This window comes from Asterias rubens, chromosome 6, assembly GCF_902459465.1.
Source record: "Asterias rubens chromosome 6, eAstRub1.3, whole genome shotgun sequence".
NCBI classification, from domain to species: domain Eukaryota; kingdom Metazoa; phylum Echinodermata; class Asteroidea; order Forcipulatida; family Asteriidae; genus Asterias; species Asterias rubens.
In genome coordinates, this window is record NC_047067.1 from 9134812 (window position 1) to 9156742 (window position 21931).

Consider the following 21931-nt stretch of genomic DNA (forward strand, 5'->3'; position numbering starts at 1 on the left):
GGAAACATAATTGCTCTATTTATTTATTTATTTGTTAATTTATTTGTTTGTTTATTTATCATTGATTGATGAGCTGAGCTTGGAAACAGAACTGCTCTATAATTTATTGATTGATTGATTTATTCATTTGTTTATTTGTCATAGATTGACCGTTTGAGTTTGGAAACATAATTGCTCTATTTATTTATTGATTGAATGATTTATTTGTTTGTTTATTAATCGTTGATTGATAGATTGAGTTTTGAAACAGAATTGCTCAATATGTTTATTGATTGATGATTTATTTGTTTGTTTATTAATCATTGATTGATTGATTGAGTTTGGAAACATAATTGCTCTATTTATTTATTGGTTGATTGATTTATTTGTTTGTTTATTAATCATTGATTGATCGATTGAGTTTGGAAACATAATTGCTCTATTTATTTATTGATTGATTGATTTATTTGTTTTGATTGATTGATTAATTGATTGATTTATTTGTTTTTTTTTATTTATTTCCAATTAAATGCCTTCCCTTTAACAATTTGATTTGATTTTTCCACAGACCTGGCAGTGTGACTGCACGCCTTGCCGATGAGCTTCCATACCTTATTGAATCCGTAGGAAATAAGGAACAGCTCCGAGAGTGTCTTACCAACCTTTGTGTATTCCGCTTACTCTACACTAGAGGGCGCTGTTCAGAGTTACTGGAATACTGGGCAACTATAGGATTGGATAAACAGGGAATGGCTAAAGTGTACTTTGATGCTGTAAAGGAAGTAGAAGAAGGTATGTTGGACAAGAGATAGAGAACGTTCTTATATTGCAGGAAGGCTTGAAGTTAATAAAATTGCAATGGTTTTGCGAATCAAGAACATTACCCTATTAGTATTCTGTATCCCGATGCAAAAAAAACCCATCTATTAGATTGTTGCAGTACCCACTGCTAACAAATAGGATATGAACTGCCTCTAGCCACCAGACTAGCTCGGTGTTTTAGTGGTCAAGTCTCGTAAGGTCCTAGGTTTTGCCTCAAGTGATTTGCCAATGGATTTTTTTCACAGAACTCGCAGTTTTGGCAACGCATGTGCAAGTGGAACGCACCCCTGGTTTTATGCAGTACTTTTTTTGAGATGTTCATGATTTATTGTATAATGTATGCTGGTACCCTGCATAACTTTATTTGCTGTTCATGATTTGATGTATAATCTGTGCTGGTACCCTGCATAACTTTATTTGATGATTTGTTGTATAATCTGTGCTGGTACCCGGCATAACTTTATTTGATGTTCATGATTTGTTGTATAATCTGTGCTGTTACCATTCATAACTTTATTTGATGATTTGTTGTATAATCTGTGCTGGTACCATGCATAACTTTATGTGATGTTCATGATTTGTTGTATAGTTGTATGCTGGTACCCGGCATAACTTTATTTGATGTTCATGATTTGTTGTATAATCTGTGCTGGTACCCTGCACAACTTTATTTGATGTTCATGATTTGTTGTATAGTGTATGCTGGTACCCGGCATAACTTTATTTGATGTTCATAATTTGTTGTAAAGTGTTTGCTGGTACCCGGCATAACTTTATTTGATGATTTGTTGTATGGTATATATTGAAACCCTGTGGCGTGTCATTGCCTAGCAATTAAGAGCACCGGATTCAAGCTCTGGTGTTTGATCAGCAGAGTGTGGGTTCGAGTCCCGGTCATGACACTTGTGTCCTTATAAAGCAAGACACTTATGATTGCTTTGTAACATTGAGGGGAGGTAGTGCTTTTTGCTCTACCATCCAGGCTTCTGATGGATGATACCCAGGGGGTAACCCTGTTTCAGCCCTAAGAGTAGGTGGCAATGGCCCCTTGAACAAACAAAAAACACGAACAAAACTGCATGAATTTTGTCGAGATGTTTATGATTTTATTTATAGTGTACATTTGAGCTGGTATCCTTCATAACTTTATGTGGACTGTTTATTGTTTGTTATAATACGTAGTTTTTCACTTCTCTGTAGGCGGAATAGATGTACATGTATCCCCATTCTTTGGTTTTGGCACTGGCATGGTGACCAGTCTTGTTTCTTAAAAAATGTTCCTCCATTCTGTGCTTTTTAACATGTGTTATAATGCTTTTGATCATTTCATAGTTCAATTTGTTTCCACTAAATCATTTAAAATGACAAAATGTAACATGACAGGAGAAAACAATTTATAGATTAAGTGGGGGAGGGGAGTGGGGTCTCCTTAAATGTATGTAAGGGCGCGTCTTAAGTAAAAATTATTATTATTATAGTGTACACTGGTATCATATCACCACCTACAATAGTCTTTAGAATATTTAAAGGCAAAATAGTCTTACATGTACATAATCTTAAATTCTCTTTGTTATTATTGATATTTATTATATTCAAATATAGATATAATAATTAGCTTTCCATCAAAACTGGACCTTCTACAGAGGCATATATCAGATATATTTTTATATAGCTCACTCGGTACCCTTTATGACTTTATTTGATTTGATTATGATTTGTTGTATAGTGTATGCTGGTATGCTGTCACTGCCTACAATAGCATTCTTACATGAGATGTTAGGCAGATTCCTTAAAGACATGGGACTACTTATTCAGGTCAGTTTGCTCTCAAGATTTAGGGGCTTTTGTAAACCTTACGATCTACTTTTATGATTTTATAACATTAAGTTAACTTCATATAAAAAAACATAAGAAATGAGCTGTGCACAATGCCTGTTGTCAAAGACCAGTTTTCTCACTTGGTGTATCCCAACATCATTAGAGAACAAATCTGTGAAAATTTGGACTCAATTGGTCATTGAAATTATGTGCTTTCAGATGCAATACTTAAAAGGCTTCAGGCCTGAAGTGTTTTATGATTTGAGTGGGAAATTATCTCTTTTTAAAAACTACGTTACTTCAAATGGAGCCGTTTCAGACAAAGTTTTATACTATTACTAGCTCTCCATTGCTCATTGCCAAGTAAGCTTTAAAGGCACAGTCACACTGCAGCAATAATGAAAACGATAACGATAATGACGCAAAGAGAACGCATTCTAATGGTTAAATTGCTCCACGCAGAATACGCACATGCTCATTCAACCAATAGAATGCGTTCTCTTTGCGTCGTTATCGTTATTCTTGTTATCGCTGCAGTGGGACCGGGCCTTTATGCTTACAATTATTTTGTAATTTTGTAATTGCCAATAGTGTCCAGTGCCCTTTAAATTAATTCAAACTACTTGTTTTTTCCTTCTGCCCTGACTGCAGGCTGTACGTCCTTTGCAGAGAGCTCTAGAGATACGCGAGTCTGTGGATCCAGATCATCCTAGCGTTGCGCAATCATTTCACTTATTAGGCGGACTGCATGGACAATGGGGGAAGTATTCAACTGCCGAGGCTTATTATAAGCAAGCTCTTGAGATCAGTGAGAATGCTTATGGGGGCGATCACCCTACCGTGCTGAAAATGCTGGACTCTTTAGCTGTACTCTACAAAAAGCAAAACAAGTAAGAACACAAAGAGTTCTCAATAGTATTAATGTTGATGTTACCCTACACCGATTTGTGTAAGCACTGTATACACATGTACTCAGTACTTTCCCGAGTCCTGTGGAAAAAAATTACAGACATTTTACTTGGGTGGGATTCAAACCCACTACCCTTGCACAGAGTATACAGTGCTTACACTCATCGGTGTAAGAGTTAAACCAAGATTGATGTTCCTTATCCCCGATGCAAATTTAACATCTATTATATTTAATTGATGTTTATTTTGCATTGGCGATGAAGAATATTATTTGTTTTTACCATTACACGAATGTGTAACACTGTTATTAGTCAGTGTTCTCTCCTGTTGGTACAATAATGCCTTCAAATTACTTGTAAGATTTATGAGTACGTGTAATACTGCTCAATTGCTTTTCACCAATGAGACCAATACTAATTTGTTTGTTGTTGTTTCTGTTTGTTTTAGTTGCTTTAGATATATTTTGTCTCGTTTCCTAAAACCCTCTGTTTTTAACCCTAAATAAATGCTCTGTTTTGTTATTTATTGTTATTTATTAATCATGTCTCTGTATATGCTAAGGTTTTGGGAGACCAGTTAAAAAAAAAAAAAATAAATTGATTAATTAATAAATAAACACAACTATAAAAGAAAGTTCCAATGTCACCCTGTGACAACATGACTAAAAGGTTTCCTTGCTTTGCAATATTAAAAACCTTAGTGGAGCATTTTAAATCATGTTGAAATTAACGAGACGTTTGGTCTGTTCTTTTTTTAAATGATCAATCCCTAGGCATGAGCAAGCAGAACCTCTTCAAAGGAGAATGTCAGCTATTGTCAAACGATCTCGACCAACACAAATACCTCCTCATCAAAAGGGCGCCCTCAATGCCTTAAAAAAGCGCAGTCTACAGCTACAAGAGCTGGCGACAGGGCCAGATTCTTTAGAGCTAGCTAAGACGTTAAATGAGCTTGGAGTGTTGTACTATCTGCAGAGTGACACCAGGTAAACATGTACAAGTGAATCCATAGTAATATAATAATAATAATAGTGTTTTTTTTTATATATTGTAGCGCTCAAGTCCGTCACTTGGTGACGCTCATGGTGCTCTAACATTATTACATGGTGTTACTGCAAACCTTTCCATAACATTATTATAGTTTTCCCTGCACGGTATGTTAAACTACGTTTTGGAGTATGAGACTTGTATCTATATTCAGACTTTTTAAAGTCTACTGGTATTCAAGATGCTGTTTGTTATCCAACTTAAATGAGTCAGACTCTGGGATCTAATTCTCTTGCACTGAGGATACTGTTACCAAAAGCTCCTTGGAATCTATAACTCCAGGGGTGATCAAAAGATACAACTTCTATCATTTAATGTAGCTCCTAAGATCAGGGCCAAATTTCATAGAGCTGCTTAAAGGCCAATTTTGTGCTTACTTTGCGCTTTTCATTTCATAGCACTGCTTACTGTAAGCACACAAAAAGGCATGCTAACCATTAATGACGTAACAACACAAAACAATACATTTACACCTTGGGAAATTGTTCTGCTACAGTGGTAAGCACGAAAATGTGCTCACTGATGAGTAGACTGGGCCCCTGTTTTTTCTCCGCTAGGATAAAGACAGGTCCTTGCTGCTAGATCCAGTGATTCCATTGGATACAATGAAATCATTTGATAAATGTGCAGTGACTGGAGATGCCCAAACAGTGCACTGCTGCCACGTCCGCAATAGAGTTTGACTGCGTATCTCTATCTGAAATGACTGAGGTCAAAGGTGAATCTACACGCCGGTTTTGGATGCAGGTCTCTGGCGTTATTCACGAGCCTCAAATTGTGACGTCAGATGTTCAGGCTAACTGATGAGCAGCTATATGAATCTCGGCCCAGGATCTAATATTCAGACTTGTTCGTACTCTCATCCCTGATATTTTGTTTCACTTCCAGTAATGCAGAATTAAACTTGCAGCGTTCTCTGTCGATCCGAGAGAGCTTTCTAGGAGAGCAGCATCTGGACGTAGCGCAATCATTAAACAATCTTGCCGCATTGTACAATGATAACAAAGAGCTGAGTAAGGCTGGGGTACTTTATGAACGAGTATTATTCATCAGGAAAGCTCTATTACCTGCCCATCATCCTACTGTGGTGTCGTCGATACGGAATCTAGGAATGCTGTATCGTAAACAGGTGAGTGGACCAAGTCTAGTTTACTGGCATGATATTATTCCTACTTAAAGGCACTGGACTCCGTGGGTAATTGTCAAAGACCAGTCTAAAAATGCATAAAATAACAAAACCTGGGACAATTTTGGCTCAATTGGTCTTCAAAGTTGTGAGACAATAATGAAAGAAAAACCACCCTTGTTGCACAAATTTGTTTGCTCTCAGACGCATAATAAAAGGCTTCAGGTCTGAAGTCTTTTAACATTTGAGTGAGAAACCTCTTGTAACTTCAGAGGGATTCGTTTTTCACAATTGTTTTATACTATCAACAGCTCTCCATTGCTCGTTACCATGTAAGTTTTTATGCTAACAATTATTTTGAATAATTACCATAAGTATCCCATACCTTTAAATTCGCCAATTTCTCAACTTTTGATTCTGAGATCAATCTGAGGTATCCAAGTCTGATTCAGAATAAAAAAATCCCTGATACTGATTCAACCAATCTATTATTTTGTGGTCAGGGTAAATACGCTGAGGCTGAGCCCCTGTATATTCAAGCAGTGGAAACTAAGGAGAGGTGTCTGGGTGCTAACCATTCTAGTGTAGCTACAGCACTAGTTAATTTAGCTGTTCTTTACTGTCAAGAGGTAAGCTATCAGAAATCCTTTCACAGTGTACCACAAAAGAATGATTTAATTGTGTTTGTGAAACTTCTGTTGCTTTTTGTTTTAATAGTATTTCGTCTTTGTATTAGTTGTGGTAATTGAATTTATGAAATCCTGTTAACTTTTTACTTAAATATTTGTATTTTTATTTCATAATTCTAGATTTGGAGATTTCTATCAGAGTTTTTAGAAATGGCACATGTTTTGGGGTATAATTATAAACTCGCAGTGAGATTTGCAGTTTTACCATATAAGTATCTCTTCAAAGTTGAATAAGTCTGAAAGAAAAGTAGTAATACCTTAATATATGTTTTTACATGGTGTCACCACAAACCTTACTTACTTAATATTTTTCCACCATGTATAGCTTTACGTAATATCTTATCTTACTTACTTCAATTTCCAACGTCAAGATTTTTTCCCCGGAAATCTGCAACAATTGTAAAATAATTTGTTTTCTGTCTTTTTACAGAGTAAACACACCCAAGCTCTTCCGCTTTATGAGCGTGCATTGGCAATATACGAGGAGAATCTAGGACCTCATCACCCAAGAGTTGCCGAAACCTTGCGCAATCTCGCCGTCCTCCGCTATGAACAAGGAGACTTCAAAAATGCTGCCATTCTTTACAAACGGGCAATGGACATTAAGGAAATGGAAACTGCATTCGCCAAGAAGCCATTCTCAAGAAGGTCCTCAAGTGGTGGCTCTTCTGTTATGAGGCCTATAATACCTATGAGTCCACAGCTCCTCTTCAATGACAATAGGTAGCAGGAGGTTTATCACCCATAAGGCTAAGCATACCTATGAGTCCACAGCTCCTCTTCAATGACAATAGGTAGCAGTAGGTTTATCACCCAAGAGGCTAATCGTACCTATGAGTCCACAGCTCCTCTTCAATGACAATAGGTAGCAGGAGGTTTATCACCCCATGAGGCTAATCATACATATGAGTCCACAGCTCCTCTTCAATGACAATAGGTAGCAGGTGGGTTATCACCCCATGAGGCTAATCATACCTATGAGTCCACAGCTCCTCTTCAATGACAATAGGTAGCAGGAGGTTTATCACCCATGAGGCTAATCGTACCTATGAGTCCACAGCTCCTCTTCAATGACAATAGGTAGCAGGAGGTTTATCACCCAAGAGGCTTATCATACCTATGAGTCCACAGCTCCTCTTCAATGACAATAGGTAGCAGGAGGTTTATCACCCAAGAGGCTAATCATACCTATGAGTCCACAGCTCCTCTTCAATGACAATAGGTAGCAGGAGGTTTATCACCCATGAGGCTAATCATACCTATGAGTCCACAGCTCCTCTTCAATGACAATAGGTAGCAGGTGGTTTATCACCCATGAGGCTAATCGTACCTATGAGTCCACAGCTCCTCTTCAATGACAATAGGTAGCAGGAGGTTTATCACCCATGAGGCTAATCATACCTATGAGTCCACAGCTCCTCTTCAATGACAATAGGTAGCAGGAGGTTTATCACCCATGAGGCTAATCGTACCTATGAGTCCACAGCTCCTCTTCAATGACAATAGGTAGCTGGAGGTTTATCACCCATGAGGCTAATCATACCTATGAGTCCACAGCTCCTCTTCAATGACAATAGGTAGCAGGAGGTTTATCACCCATGAGGCTAATCGTACCTATGAGTCCACAGCTCCTCTTCAATGACAATAGGTAGCAGGTGGTTTATCACCCATGAGGCTAATCGTACCTATGAGTCCACAGCTCCTCTTCAATGACAATAGGTAGCAGGTGGGTTATCACCCCATGAGGCTAATCATACCTATGAGTCCACAGCTCCTCTTCAATGACAATAGGTAGCAGGAGGTTTATCACCCATGAGGCTAATCATACCTATGAGTCCACAGCTCCTCTTCAATGACAATAGGTAGCAGGAGGGTTATCACCCAAGAGGCTAATCATACCTATGAGTCCACAGCTCCTCTTCAATGACAATAGGTAGCAGGTGGTTTATCACCCATGAGGCTAATCGTACCTATGAGTCCACAGCTCCTCTTCAATGACAATAGGTAGCAGGAGGTTTATCACCCAAGAGGCTTATCATACCTATGAGTCCACAGCTCCTCTTCAATGACAATAGGTAGCAGGAGGTTTATCACCCAAGAGGCTAATCATACCTATGAGTCCACAGCTCCTCTTCAATGACAATAGGTAGCAGGAGGTTTATCACCCATGAGGCTAATCGTACCTATGAGTCCACAGCTCCTCTTCAATGACAATAGGTAGCTGGAGGTTTATCACCCATGAGGCTAATCATACCTATGGGTCCACAGCTCCTCTTCAAAGACAATAGGTAGCAGGAGGTTTATCACCCATGAGGCTAATCATACCTATGGGTCCACAGCTCCTCTTCAATGACAATAGGTAGCTGGAGGTTTATCACCCATGAGGCTATTCGTACCTATGAGTCCACAGCTCCTCTTCAATGACAAATGATGCCTACTTTTTCAACTGGTATTAATCTGTCCTTAAATAGTTTTTACTTGTTTCTATTTTTCTACTTAAACATTTTTTTTATATACTATTTAAACTTTGCTGCAAATTCGGGCCTTGTTTTATAACCATGCTTGGATCTATCTAAGATGTATGTCTTCCATTTTTCATTTTCCATTTTTTTAAACCAAATCATTGGATTCGAATTGTACTGGAACACCAAAATATCAGCATTCAAATAAGGTCTTAAATAATTTTGTATATTTATTTATAGAAAAGAAGAAATTTTTGGATCAGTTTAGATCAGTGGTTTCCCCCCTGTCTTTCACCTCTAAGGAACCCGGTTCGAATCCCACCTCAGACTGCAGCCTATGCCTTGCATGTTGATTGGGTTTTCAGTCCCTACCTAATTGCTTGGATTTCCCCACAGTGGGTTTTTCCTACTACATCTACTAATCTTGAGCATTTCTTTTTGTTTCCTATTCATTCTGTTTATTGGCGCTAATTGTGCTGAAGGATGAAATAAATAAATACAAGGGATAATGATTTAATTTGATTTAAAATGATGGCATTTCAATCTTTTGGTAACCTCTGGAGTTGTAGATTTTAAGGAGCTTCTGTGAACAGTTTACTTGGCGCTAGTAGATAAAAAAGAATTTCTTAACATCTGAATAAAATAAAAGCTAACATTTTGATACAGATTTTTCACCAGGCAGACAGTACTAAGTCTGAATACTATAGGTTCTGCAGAAATTAATGCAGATCTTATAGAGCAGTCAATGCAATATTTGTGTACATTATGTTTATACCTATTTATATTACACTTATTGTATATTAAAAAATACATATTTTTACAATTTCAGTTTACTGTAATTTTTAGTGTGTATTCATTGTAAGAATATGAAGTTTCAATTTCATTTGGGAAGATTTGATAAATTAACTTTACTATTCATAAATGCCAAAAAGAGAAAAAGGTTGACAATGACAATGTCAACTCAACATTCCTGCTAGTGAAACTTTTAAGACACAGTAGTGGATCGTGGAAACAAAAATTACTCTAAATCTTTCAGTGCCTGCGTTATACACCCAAACTGCTCAGCTTTTTCTGGATAGAACTATACTACCTGGGTGGATATGTGCGCACTACAAGTCTTTATTATTATTTAGAATCGGCCAGGACCAATACTTGTATGGCTTTTAGTGGATCGTTATTCACACTCAAACTGAAATAATAGCACAACAAAACCAAGTACATGTAGTTTGTTTTAGTAAAACATTTAATATTTTCACCATGCATTATTATATATAGTTCCAAACAAGTCAATTATTATGACTTATTTTAATTAGATTTCACATTGATCGAATATTTTATATTAATAAACACCATGGAGAGTTTGTGCAATCCAATTGGTCGAAGACTGGTCACTTGGGATGTATTAACATAAGAATGAGGGCAAATACATGGCCCCTAAACAAGCATTATTGTTGTGTTCAAGTTCAGTATGCACTGTGCGTGTTGTGCGTTAACTATCAAATTAACTAATTTTTTAGGCAAGGACAATGCTGAATGCATGCGCATACCACACGTACAGGGGAATTGCAGACAATGTATCAATTTAAGGTAGCTGGTTCGCGCATGAAACTAACATAATGCAAAGCATAAACACCAACCAAGTTCTTTCAAATATAAATAGCGTAATATGTGTAAGAAATTAGGTTCCATGCACTAATGTAACAGCCTAAAAAATGGCTCTTGAACATGAATAGAACAATTCTACAAATATCAGCAAAAGAAAAAAATAATGAGAATTTGTTTTCTCATGGTTTTTACAAATGTTTTTTTAGTTAAAGGCATTTATTAATGGCAATAGCAGTGTGAGGAGCTGTCTTCACTGCGTGGTAATGATCTTCGTTGGTTGTTGGCCGCTGTTATTGGTGGTCCATTAACAGCGGCCAACTACATACCCGATCTTTACTATTCGGAGATGACCAGTTCCTCACGCTATTATTGCCCAAATAAATGAAAATATCCATGTCAAGACATTGAGAAAAGTAAATGGTTTGGAATTATCCATGTCCAATACACAAGTTGTCAACATTTGAATATACATGTGTACCTATCCAGGGCCCAATTTCACAAAGCAGTCTGCTGAGCGAATTCCTTTGCTAAGCAATAAATAAGTGGGGTTCCAGTCACGGCAATGTTAAATGTACAGTATTTTGGCTGGTAACCTCTTGTTTGGCTGGTAACCTTTTTTTTTATTTTAAGCAAGAGTTGTCTGCGCTTAGCAAGCTTTTGTGCTTACATGCTTTATGAAATTGGATCCAGATGTGGATAGAAATAATTTGGGAGGGCTTGATGTATCAAACATTGCTACCATTCAAAGCATGAGCTTTTTCCAATTCCCATTTTTTATTTTATTTTATTATTTTTTGGGGGTGGCTCATTAAGATGGCCCATGTCCCTTCCACCCCCACCAGTGGTTACAACACTTTTCCAGAGACACAAAATTATAAGATTTAATACAGTTTTTACCCTTTAGGACTAAAACTCTAGGCCTGTAAGCCGAGGTACATGTCTTTCCTAATTTTTTAGCTTCAATGTATCAGAAGATTAAAATCCTCACATAGTCAACAAAAGGAACCCAAGGGAAGTCTCAGCGTAGTTGGTAGTCATGTTTTGACAGTGGACAAAATCAATAAAAAAATCTACATTTTTAGGTTAATTTTTCTTTTTAAGTGAACACTTTGTCATGTTGTTATAGTTGCGGACCTCTCTTTTAAGAATTCATTTATGCAAATGATATGAGTAAATATTTAGGACTCTACAATATGTCTTTCAGACTTGACATTATATTATAAGTTTGTTAAACTAAAATAATTACACAAAAAAAGGGAATGGTTTACAGTGATTTCATCTGTGCCATGAGCTCCTCTAAGGACTGATCAGTTTGAGCCACTGTCTCATCAGAATCCTGCAGGTAAAAATCAATCAATCAAAATAACTCAATTACTACACATCCATTTACTCATACACTGTGTCAAAAACCACTCAAAGTTTTCATACAGGCATATTCAGTTCATACTTCCTGCGAATGAGAGGCAAATTTTGACGCCACAAATTCACAACGCATAGTTTGAATCAGTTGACTTAAGCTCAATTTGCTACCAAAACAGCCCTGTGACGTCAACATTCACTTTTCATTCGCCTTCGCAGGAAGTATGAACCAGGCTTTACGCTTTTACGACTGGAACTTTATTAGAGTGCCCTAATTTTTTTGCTGGCAGCTTGGCAGCTAACAGAATATCCACCCTGTAAAACATCCATTGTAATATCTCTTTTACCTGGAAAGGGGGGGGGGGGTTATAGTGTACTCTTACCTTAGTAGATTCGTCTGGTTTATCGTAAGCATAAGACAGTCCTGAGGCAAGGTTAGGAGCTGCTTGACTCTTGAGATCATCTTTACTTGATTCATCAACCAATGAGATACCTATAAGACAATAACAATACGACTCGCATGTAAATAATTAGACTAAATCAGATAAAAACAGAGATGGAAATATAAATGTTGACACTGGACCAGCACATGATTTGTCATAATAGTTATAATTATAATTATGGCTTCTTATATTGTATTGTAGAAAATACTGTATATTAAAGCGCCTCGAACGTCACTAAGTGACAGCAATGCACGTTTTTCAAGAAGCCACTGATATTATTAGGTGTCCTGCTTAAAAACTCAAGCGGGACTTTAACCCACCTTCTGCTGAGCAGAATCAACAGAGCTCAAGTCCGATGCTCTTATCCCCTCGGGCACGACACGTCATGACATGTACATGACCCTCACGTTCCCTGTGGATCAACCCTTTTGGTGAATTTGTTACAACAAGAAGATTGTAATTCTGATGTCGAGTTTTGAGAAAACAAACATGTGGATAACAATAAGATTACAATGAATTCCTTGTTTCTTACCCCAGTCATTAGCCGCGTGGACAACCTCTTCCACTTTGACTACCACTTCTACTTTGGGTTTTGAAGCTTCTAGTTTCTGCAAAAATAACAAGTGGTTTATCGTTAAAAGAGTATTACTTTATCGAGGTAGCATGTTGTATCTATCTTTGTTGTGTAGATTTGTTCTTTGAGAACCTGTCCTGCTATTTATTCTAATTCGGGAAAATAATTAGTTCTGAAACAAACTTTAAGGCTTTACTACCTATGGCAGGGCAATTCCCTGCAATATCAACATTATGAATTGTATTATAATTTGTATTAAAGGCAGTGGACACTATTGGTAATTACTCAAACTAATTATTAGCATAAAACCTTTCTTGGTGACAAGTAATGGGGAGAGGTTGGTGGTATAAAACATTGTGAGAAACAGCTCCCTCTGAAGTGCCATAGTTTTGGAGAAAGAAGTAATTTTCCACGAATTTCATTTCGAGACCTCAAGTTTAGAACTTGAGGTCTCGAAATCAACCATCTAAACGCACACAACTTTGTGTGACAAGGGTGTTTTCTTCTTTCATTATTATCTCGCAACTTTGATGACCCATTGAGCTCAAATTTTCACACGTTTTTTATTTTATGCATATGTTTAGATACACCAACTGTGAGGCTAGTCTTTGACAATTACCAATAGTGTCCACTGCCTTTAAAGACACTTGACACTATTGGTAATTGTGAAAGACCAGTCTTCTCACTTTGTGTATCTCAACATATGCATAAAATAACAAACCTGTGAAAATTTGAGCTCAATCGGCCGTCAAAGTTGCGAGATAATAATGAAAGAAAAAACTACCTTGTCACACGAAGTTGTGTGCTTTCAGATGCTTGATTTTGAGACCTCCAATTCTAAATCTGAGGTCTCGAAATCAAATTCGTGGAAAATCACTTCTTTCTCGAAAACTACGTTAATTCAGATGGAGCCGTTTCTCACAATGCTCTCCATTACTCGTTACCAAATAAGGTTTTATGCTAATAATTATTTTGAGTAATTACCAAAAGTGTCCAATGCCTTTAACCATTACACCGATGTGTAAATAGTACTGTATACAGTACTTTCCCCGAGTTGTGTGAAAACAATCCACAGGCAAATATCAATCTAATTTGAATCTCAAATCAGCTGGTTTACCTGGAATTCTTCTTGCCTCTTCCTGCAGTAACTATCATCACAGGTTGGGTTAGGCTTCATTGACATCGTAGGGAAGAAATCTGTGAGTGCACTGTAGCCTAAATAATGAGTCACAGTTCCAAAGCCTAGTAGATATCTGCAGAAAAAAATGTCAAAATTTTAGAATATTATTGCATATAATATTATTTTTCAATTACTGCATTTTAACCCTTTAGAAACCCAATAGTTTCTGTATAATGTCACATGGTAGTTCAGCTGGTAACCTTATTCTGGTAAGCATAATGTTGTCGTGCTTAGCATCTTTTTGTGCTTAAACAGCTCTATCATTGTCTATGCTTAATTTCATAAAGCCTGTTTTGCTAAGCACAGAAATATCTTGCTTAGCAGAAACTGGTTTCCAGTCAACATTCCAAAAAGTTTACATTGTTGCAACTGGTGCCACTCAAAGAAATTTGCTAAGCAGTATTATTTGCTTAACAGCTTTTTGAAATTGGGCCCAGTAGTAGTTTTATCTACATGAGTGGATGTGAAAGACTTACTTGAGGGTGTTTTGTACCAGCAAGCCGGCTATAACACCCATGGTTGTTGGTAAGCTAGCAGCACATACACCTTCTCTCTTCAGAGTCTTCTCATCAATGTTTGAAGCTACAACTAGTTTTATCTACATGAGTGGATGTGAAAGACTTACTTGTGGGTGTTTTGTACCAGCCTGCCGGCTATAATCCCTAGGTTGTTGGTAAGCTAGCAGCACATACACCTTCTCTCTTCAGAGTCTTCTCATCAATGTTTGAAGCTACAACTACAACGGTTCTTTTCAGAGCCACCCCAACTCATTGAGAGATTGTTATTACATGGTGTTACCGCAAACTTTTCTATATCTTACTTCCACCATGCAAAGTTTCAAATCCTACTTAAGCTACAACTAGTTTTATCTACATGAGTGGATGTGAAAGACTTACTTGTGGGTGTTTTGTACCAGCCTGCCGGCTATAACACCCTAGGTTGTTGGTAAGCTACATGTAGCAGCACATACACCTTCTCTCTTCAGAGTCTTCTCATCAATGTTTGAAGCTACAACTAGTTTTATCTACATGAGTGGATGTGAAAGACTTACTTGAGGGTGTTTTGTACCAGCAAGCCGGCTATAACACCCATGGTTGTAGGTAAGCTAGCAGCACATACACCTTCTCTCTTCAGAGTCTTCTCATCAATGTTTGAAGCTACAACTAATGGTGGGGCACACTAAACAACAAACAAAACAGAATCAAAATATCGGATGTAAGTCATGTTTGAAGCTTTGCATGGTGTGAATGGATCATAAGAAAAACTGTAGTTTAAAAACATGTAGTTACATGTACACCACCATGGCCATAATTTCAGTTTCACACGCTGAATTTCTTTCAAATTATCTAATGATGCAGCTAAAGAAGCGCAAAGAATCGACACTTACATGTACGGAAGCAGAGAATTCTGTGCTTACATTAAGCGTATTTCACTGGTTAGCGGAGAATGTTGGATTGTGCGCTTGCTTACTCCTTGTTACTATAGGCATTTGGCATGTGCGTTACAAGTGAAGAATGTTGGATTGTGCGCTTGCGTACTCCACGTTACTATAGGCATTTGGCATGTCAATACAAGTGAAGAATGGTGGATTATGCGCTTGCGTACTCCTCGTTACTATATGCATTTGGCATGTGCGTTACAAGTGAAGAAGGGTGATCGTAAGCCAGAATTCAGCAGTAAGCACAGCCATGAAATTGGCCCCTGAAGGACCAGTGAAAGAATTAAGCTCTGTGTACTGTGTAACTACATGCAATCCTTATAAAGTAATTGAAACTTACAGCGAAACAGGCAGTATCTCCAGGTTTAATGAGTTGTATATGACCAGATACAGCATTCTCACTGACTCCTGACTCAATCCAGTTCTGAGCAAGCTCATTACACGCCTTCAATATCAATAACAGATAAGAAAAGTTAATGATAAACAAATACAAGCAAATAATGTCATTGTCATTAAAAAGTCACATCCCCTTAGGTGATCTCGTCTGCCACTTCCCAGACTGTAAGGCCCGTATCGTAAACTTGGGTGTGATCCCCCGACTACAAAGCGGTTAACAGTTGTATGGATTCTGACTGCCGCCCCAAAATAAAAATGATGATAAATTGGGGAGACCACCAACATGGGGCTCAACAGCCCAGATGGTAGAGCGCTGGTACATTAAACCGAAAGTCGTTGGGTCAAATCCCTTTCTCCTAGTGTCTTTGTTCAACACCAAATCAATATATTTCAAACGCTATGACTTCATGGATATAGTGTTATAATATATCGTTTATGCAAGTTGTTATTGCAAACTCTAACGGTATACAGAAGCTTGTGTACCCAAACAACCCGACTGTGAATGAATGAAGAAAGAGTATGCCCTAGGACCCAATATTAACAAGAGTGATTTTGTGGGCATGAACTTACTGCATTTATGGCCATTCTAGCTTCAAAGTTATCAACACAGCTCAGCACTAAGTCCACACGGCCGTCTCCTGTTAAGTTACCATTGCTGAAAACAGAGTATAGTTTATAGGGTTACTGTAAAAGAAAATCACTGGACCAACATTTAATGAAATGTGAGTATGGACACAAACTGGCTATTAAAAGTTCTAATTTTGTACCTCATAGTATAAGAGACCATGCGGTATAAACAAAGTTGCTAACCCTCTATAAAGATTGGATTTGAGGCATTGCATGGTGAGGTATCAATATATTATATTTGTAATGGGGCCACACTACTTGCCAAGTAGTTTTTTGTTCTATGAACTGTCATGCTTTATATTCTACTACCTGGCGAAATGTAGAAAAACGGCCGGGACTACTACTTTAGCTTTTTAGCGGGTCATTATTAACTTCGCTACTTCAGAGTGAGTTCTAAATAGGGTTCAAGTTTTTAATCTTGCCTCAGTCATCCTCAGGAGACTGAAGAAATGAGAGAGATGTGAACCTATTTATAGGGGTTTAGAAGTTGTAGTTTGTTCCTAATACACACTTTATTTTACCTGATCCTATCCATGAAGTGTTGAAAATTATCCATCGTGGTGATGTTGTAGTTGTGAGTTTCGAATTGTACATCTGGGTTGATGGATCTGAAAAGGAAACAAAAACTTCTGCTGAGTAACTATTAATCAAAGTAAAAACAGGCCCGTTTAAAAGATTTACCACACGTACACAGGATGACCAAAATTACTTGTGATTCCTATACTGTACAAATGTACAATGAAAAATGGAAAAATCAATGTATTCTCCCCATCGCCAAATCAGTGCAATGAAATGTAGAATAAATTTAGTTATAAGCTGCAAATCTGTAAAGTTTCATCATTTTGTTAGGACTATTTAAAACAATGCTTTAGTTTAGATTCTTGCATAAAATAACAAACCTGTGAAAATTTGAGCTCAATCGGTCATCGAAGTTGCGAGATAATACTGAAACAAAAATAACCCTTCTCACGCGAAGTTGAGTGCGTTTAGATGGTTGATTTCGAAACCTCAAGTTCTAAACTTGAGGTCTCGAAATCAAATTCGTGGAAAATTACATCTTTCTCGAAAACTATGGCACTTCAGAGGGAGCCGTTTCTCACAATGTTTTATACAATCAACCTCTCCCCATTACTTGTAATCAAGAAAGGTTTTATGATAATAATTATTTTCAGAAATTACCAATAGTGTCCACTGCCTTTAACATACATGACACAGGGTTAGGTTTTTTGGTAGGGTTAGAGGCATGTGTCTCCTGAAAAGATCAAAACATTACCTTTGCCAACATAGTAACTATTAGTTCTCTGTAGGTGGGACAGACATTTCCCTTATCAGTGGTTGGGCACTGGCCTGGTGACCAGTCTTGTTTCTTCATCTTTTCTTCCATTATGTTGATTTTAAAACGTGTGATGCGCTTTAGATAGTTTTTAATATAAATTTGAATTATGATTATTAATATTATTTCGATACCTTAATGTTTTCTCTGCAGCTTCTACTTTACTCATTCCAGCTTGATGAGGTTGGAAGAATAAACGATTCATGTTTGCTAGTTCCACCTTGTCATAATCAAACAGCAATAACTGTAGAAGAATCACAATCGACAAATTAATAATTAGTAATAGAAATAAGCAAGAAATCTCACATCTGGACTCTCTCTGAAAACATGCCTTGATTGTTGTCAGGAGTTAGCAGATCGCGTACTGCTGCTCAAAGAAGCAAACCATCTACAAGTAGAATATAGAAAGACAGTTCTCTAAAGAACAAACTCTACCTGGCAAGTAGATACACACATGGTGTAATACCGCAAACCAAATATATTGATATATTGATATCTCACCATGCAATGCCTCAAATCATTACATCTTCAAGTATGTTTGAATTTGTTTGGGGGGTGGGGAGGGGCTCAATGACCTTACTAGATTCAAAAGACTTAGGCAGTGCCTACAAAAAAAAACCACACACGGCACCCAAGCAATTGCCCTGGTACCCTGTGCTTTTGCTGTGTACCCCATGTTGCAAAGTTCCAATACAAGTTTACATTTTCCTCATAGAAGTGCCCCTGACCTGAGAGAAATAGGAGACTTTCCAACGCTAGGTGGCAGCAGACATACCGGGTAAATTTCCATTGTTTACGTAGTTCTGAACATGCGCATAATTCTGAGAACAATGGATTTACCCGGTAAGTCTGCTGCCCTCTATCGTCCCAGAAAGTCTCCCATTGCTGTGCCCGTTCAAGAGCAAAGTTCAAGGCCTGCATGGGTGATGTGTTACTAAAATGAGTATAAATATGGAAGGATTTACTCGATGTCTACAATTTACAGGGGCAATAAGTTAAATTCCATATCCCAATGAAACATAGCCACAAAATATTCACTTCTTATTCAATTTTTAGGAAATTGCAGTCACACTTTTTGGCACTTGGAGTTTGTGTGAAGTTTGAATCACCAATTGAAGACTTGTCACTTTTAAAGTAACATCTTGTACCTTTCCTATACCACATCTTGTAAGCATCTCCGCCGTCACACTTCCAACACCACCAACTCCTACAACGGCTACGGTGAAACTACGTATTCTCTGAAGAGGAAAAATGAAAAACAAGCAAATATTAATTCACAGATGTTCTCGACACCTTGCATTAATCTGTTCAAATAAAAAAACACTGTCTTCTGAGGGTGTAGGATATGTACAGCATACAAAACTCCAATCAACTCAAAGTGCCTAACTAAGGCCAAGTAAAAAAGAAACATGTCTAGCGTCCCCGCCCGCTTCCTTTTTACAGGCCGCCTCCTTTTTTATTTTATTTTATTTTTTTATGCACATTTTTATATATTTTTTTTATATATTTTTAAATAGGGTTATTTTAAATGATCTCAGCAAAAATAATCTGAATGTCTTGTCTGAATAAAAAATAAAAAGCCCCTCTTCCTCCTTTTTTAAAAAAACCCGGACGTGAAACATGTTTTTTTTTTACTCGGCCTAAAGTTTCAAAAAGTGTTTCAAAGAGGGTCTTCTATTCACCTCCTACAGTATTTTAAAGCCATTATACACTTTCGGCACAGACAAAAAAAAAAGTTCACAGATTTACAAATAACTTACAGGGTTTACAGAGGGTAATGGTGAAACGACTTCTCTTGAAATATTATTCCATGAAATGCTTTACTTTTCGAGAAAACATTTGAACAATTATCAATTCTCGTTGTCGAGAATTACCGATTTATATCAAACACATGTCATGACACGGCGAAACACGCGGAAACAAGGGTTTTCCCCGTTATTTTCTCCCGACTCCGATGACCGATTGAGCCTAAATTTTCACAGGTTTGTTATTTTTATATCAGTTGTGATACACGAAGTGTGGGCCTTTGGACAATACTGTTTATCGAAAGTGTCCAATGGCTTTAATAGAAGACACTCCTTGTCCTTGGTCAGGGAGTTGTGCTTATTACAAGCTACTGCTCCAGTCTATTTGCAAATATGTCATAAAGTCGAGCATAATAGGCCGACGATCATCGTAGACATTAAACCAATGCTTGTATGAGAGTGATTGGCTGCTGCCAGCATGCCAGCTTTGTTTTAATCCTTTGTAGAAGTTTACTAAGTTCGCTTGATGGAAAGATCATCTAAACAAAGAACAAACAAACAAACAATTGTATCTCAAATTCTCCTCACCTCATAGTTATCAACGATTCCCATTCGTTTAAGAGCCATCAGACGACTGCAATAAAATAAATCAATCAAACATACATAGTTCAACTGGGGTTTGATTCAATAAAAACTTATTTAGACAGTTTGATCGGACAGAAATTGTCCTTGGTAAACTACATTGGGGCACAACTTTCAGCGAAAAACATTGAACCCTCATTCAAGAGGTCATGTCATCCTACTCCTTGAACTACATGTATGTATGAGGTTCGTTCCGCGAACCATGTCATAGTTCTAGCTGAGTAATGTCGCCCCTGCCTGATGACAATTTTACGTGTGTTATTTTAATGTTGTTCATTACACACCTAACAGCAGAAATAAAAGCATGGATATTATTAATAGGAAAGAATTTAGTTAGGTTTGTGGGAGGGAAACCACAAATGGGGACAACCCGCACAATCACTTAATTCAGGGACTTGTGATTATATGCAAGCCATCGCATTGGTCTGAGGAGGGAATTGAACAGACCGCGGGGGGTCCACTGACATGACTGAGGTGAACTGAAAGTGAAAGGCAGGCAAAGAAACCACTGTGCCAACTACTCCTAGAACTAATTCGGTTTCCACCGGCTATCGTCTCCCGTAACGGGAGACGATAGCCGGATGAAACCGAAATAGTTCTAGGAGTATGTGCCAACCTGATCCAAAATGATTGATACCCTTTTTAAAATCAATTTATGCCTAGCCTTGGGCAAGGAAGTCATGTATGTGAAGGGAATCCAGCAATATCTTGATTTTTTTCTGGGCTTATCTGGCACTCTATGCTGGCACTAACTATAAGTTAAAAAAGACATGTAAACAAGATCAAGAAGTACCAACAAAAGCACTTGTCGAAACAAATTAATAAATACAACAATCACAGAGGATTAAGGCACGTGGAAAACATGTCATTTGAATAAGGATTGTAGAGAATACCTGTAGGGATTACTGTCCACTACTTCTGATGACATCTGCTCAATTTTGGTTCTTCCCACAGCAGCTGCTGTTGCCCCAGCACCGCCTTGTTCATTGCGAAGCCTTGATAACTCAGATTCTAGTTCAGCAATCCGTCCTTTCAATTTATCCACGGAAGCCATGATCAGCTGTTTCTTCTAACACTAGTAATTTTAAATGAATATTATGAAATATACTTAGGAACATCTGACTTTATTCTCAGTGTTGTGGTGGTTCCATACGGTGAAAGTTAACCCACCGAACCGATCGAGCGATCCTTCCTACACACACACTGACACATGGGAAGAGATGATGTCATTGGTGGCTTTCCCGAGTAAAATTGCACCTGTCGTTTGAGGGCGCTATTTCATCAACACGGTGATTTTTTGGGCGCACCCATAGAGCTAGCCATTATGGGCGCACCACACCACCATACACCCACACATAACAAACACTCCCGTGTATCGAAAAATGCAAAAATGCTATTCAAAAATACTCTAACACAACACAAGTTAGCCTCTGAAAACAAGTCAAATATATTTACAAACAGCTAAAATTCAGATTTATTTCATATTTTTGGCAGGTCAGCCGGTTCCATGGATTTTTTTACTATAAACTACCCCAGAAAAAAACATCCCCGAAAAACCTCCTTTTTTTTCCAAACCGATTTTCCTGCTGAGTATTTTCCTGAAGAACTTAACCACTTCTAAGCAAATTAAAGGGCCAGTTTAAAGGCCTTATTTACCAAAGTTTCCACAAAAAGGAAATACATAACCTCCAAATTGTGTTGATGTGTAACAATTACAATCAGTTGCACGACCCTCCAA

General features: G+C 37.6%; 2 protein-coding genes across 3 annotated transcripts in view; one reads left to right on the plus strand and one right to left on the minus strand.

Moving 5' to 3' along the window:
* Window positions 1-11447, plus strand: part of LOC117291255 (nephrocystin-3-like) — a 36102-nt gene extending 24655 nt beyond the window's left edge. For both annotated transcript variants that reach the window (XM_033772877.1, XM_033772878.1), the window contains exons 18-24: window positions 548-771; window positions 2528-2616; window positions 3271-3509; window positions 4301-4513; window positions 5463-5703; window positions 6204-6329; window positions 6820-11447. In XM_033772877.1, coding sequence (XP_033628768.1) covers window positions 548-771; window positions 2528-2616; window positions 3271-3509; window positions 4301-4513; window positions 5463-5703; window positions 6204-6329; window positions 6820-7116 — 1429 coding nt within the window. In that variant the 3' untranslated portion in view covers window positions 7117-11447. The remainder of the gene's footprint in view (window positions 1-547; window positions 772-2527; window positions 2617-3270; window positions 3510-4300; window positions 4514-5462; window positions 5704-6203; window positions 6330-6819) is intronic.
* LOC117291256 (ubiquitin-like modifier-activating enzyme 5) lies at window positions 10074-21395 on the minus strand. Its single transcript, XM_033772880.1, has 12 exons — window positions 21087-21395; window positions 20140-20185; window positions 18955-19044; window positions 17941-18050; window positions 16995-17081; window positions 16417-16501; window positions 15791-15895; window positions 15064-15191; window positions 13950-14085; window positions 12791-12866; window positions 12199-12308; window positions 10074-11792 (listed from the first exon to the last, which is right to left on the minus strand). Exons 1-12 carry the CDS (start codon window positions 21245-21247, stop codon window positions 11721-11723), a joined length of 1206 nt encoding a protein of 401 aa, XP_033628771.1. The 5' UTR covers window positions 21248-21395; the 3' UTR covers window positions 10074-11720.
* Window positions 21396-21931: the final 536 nt, after the last annotated feature.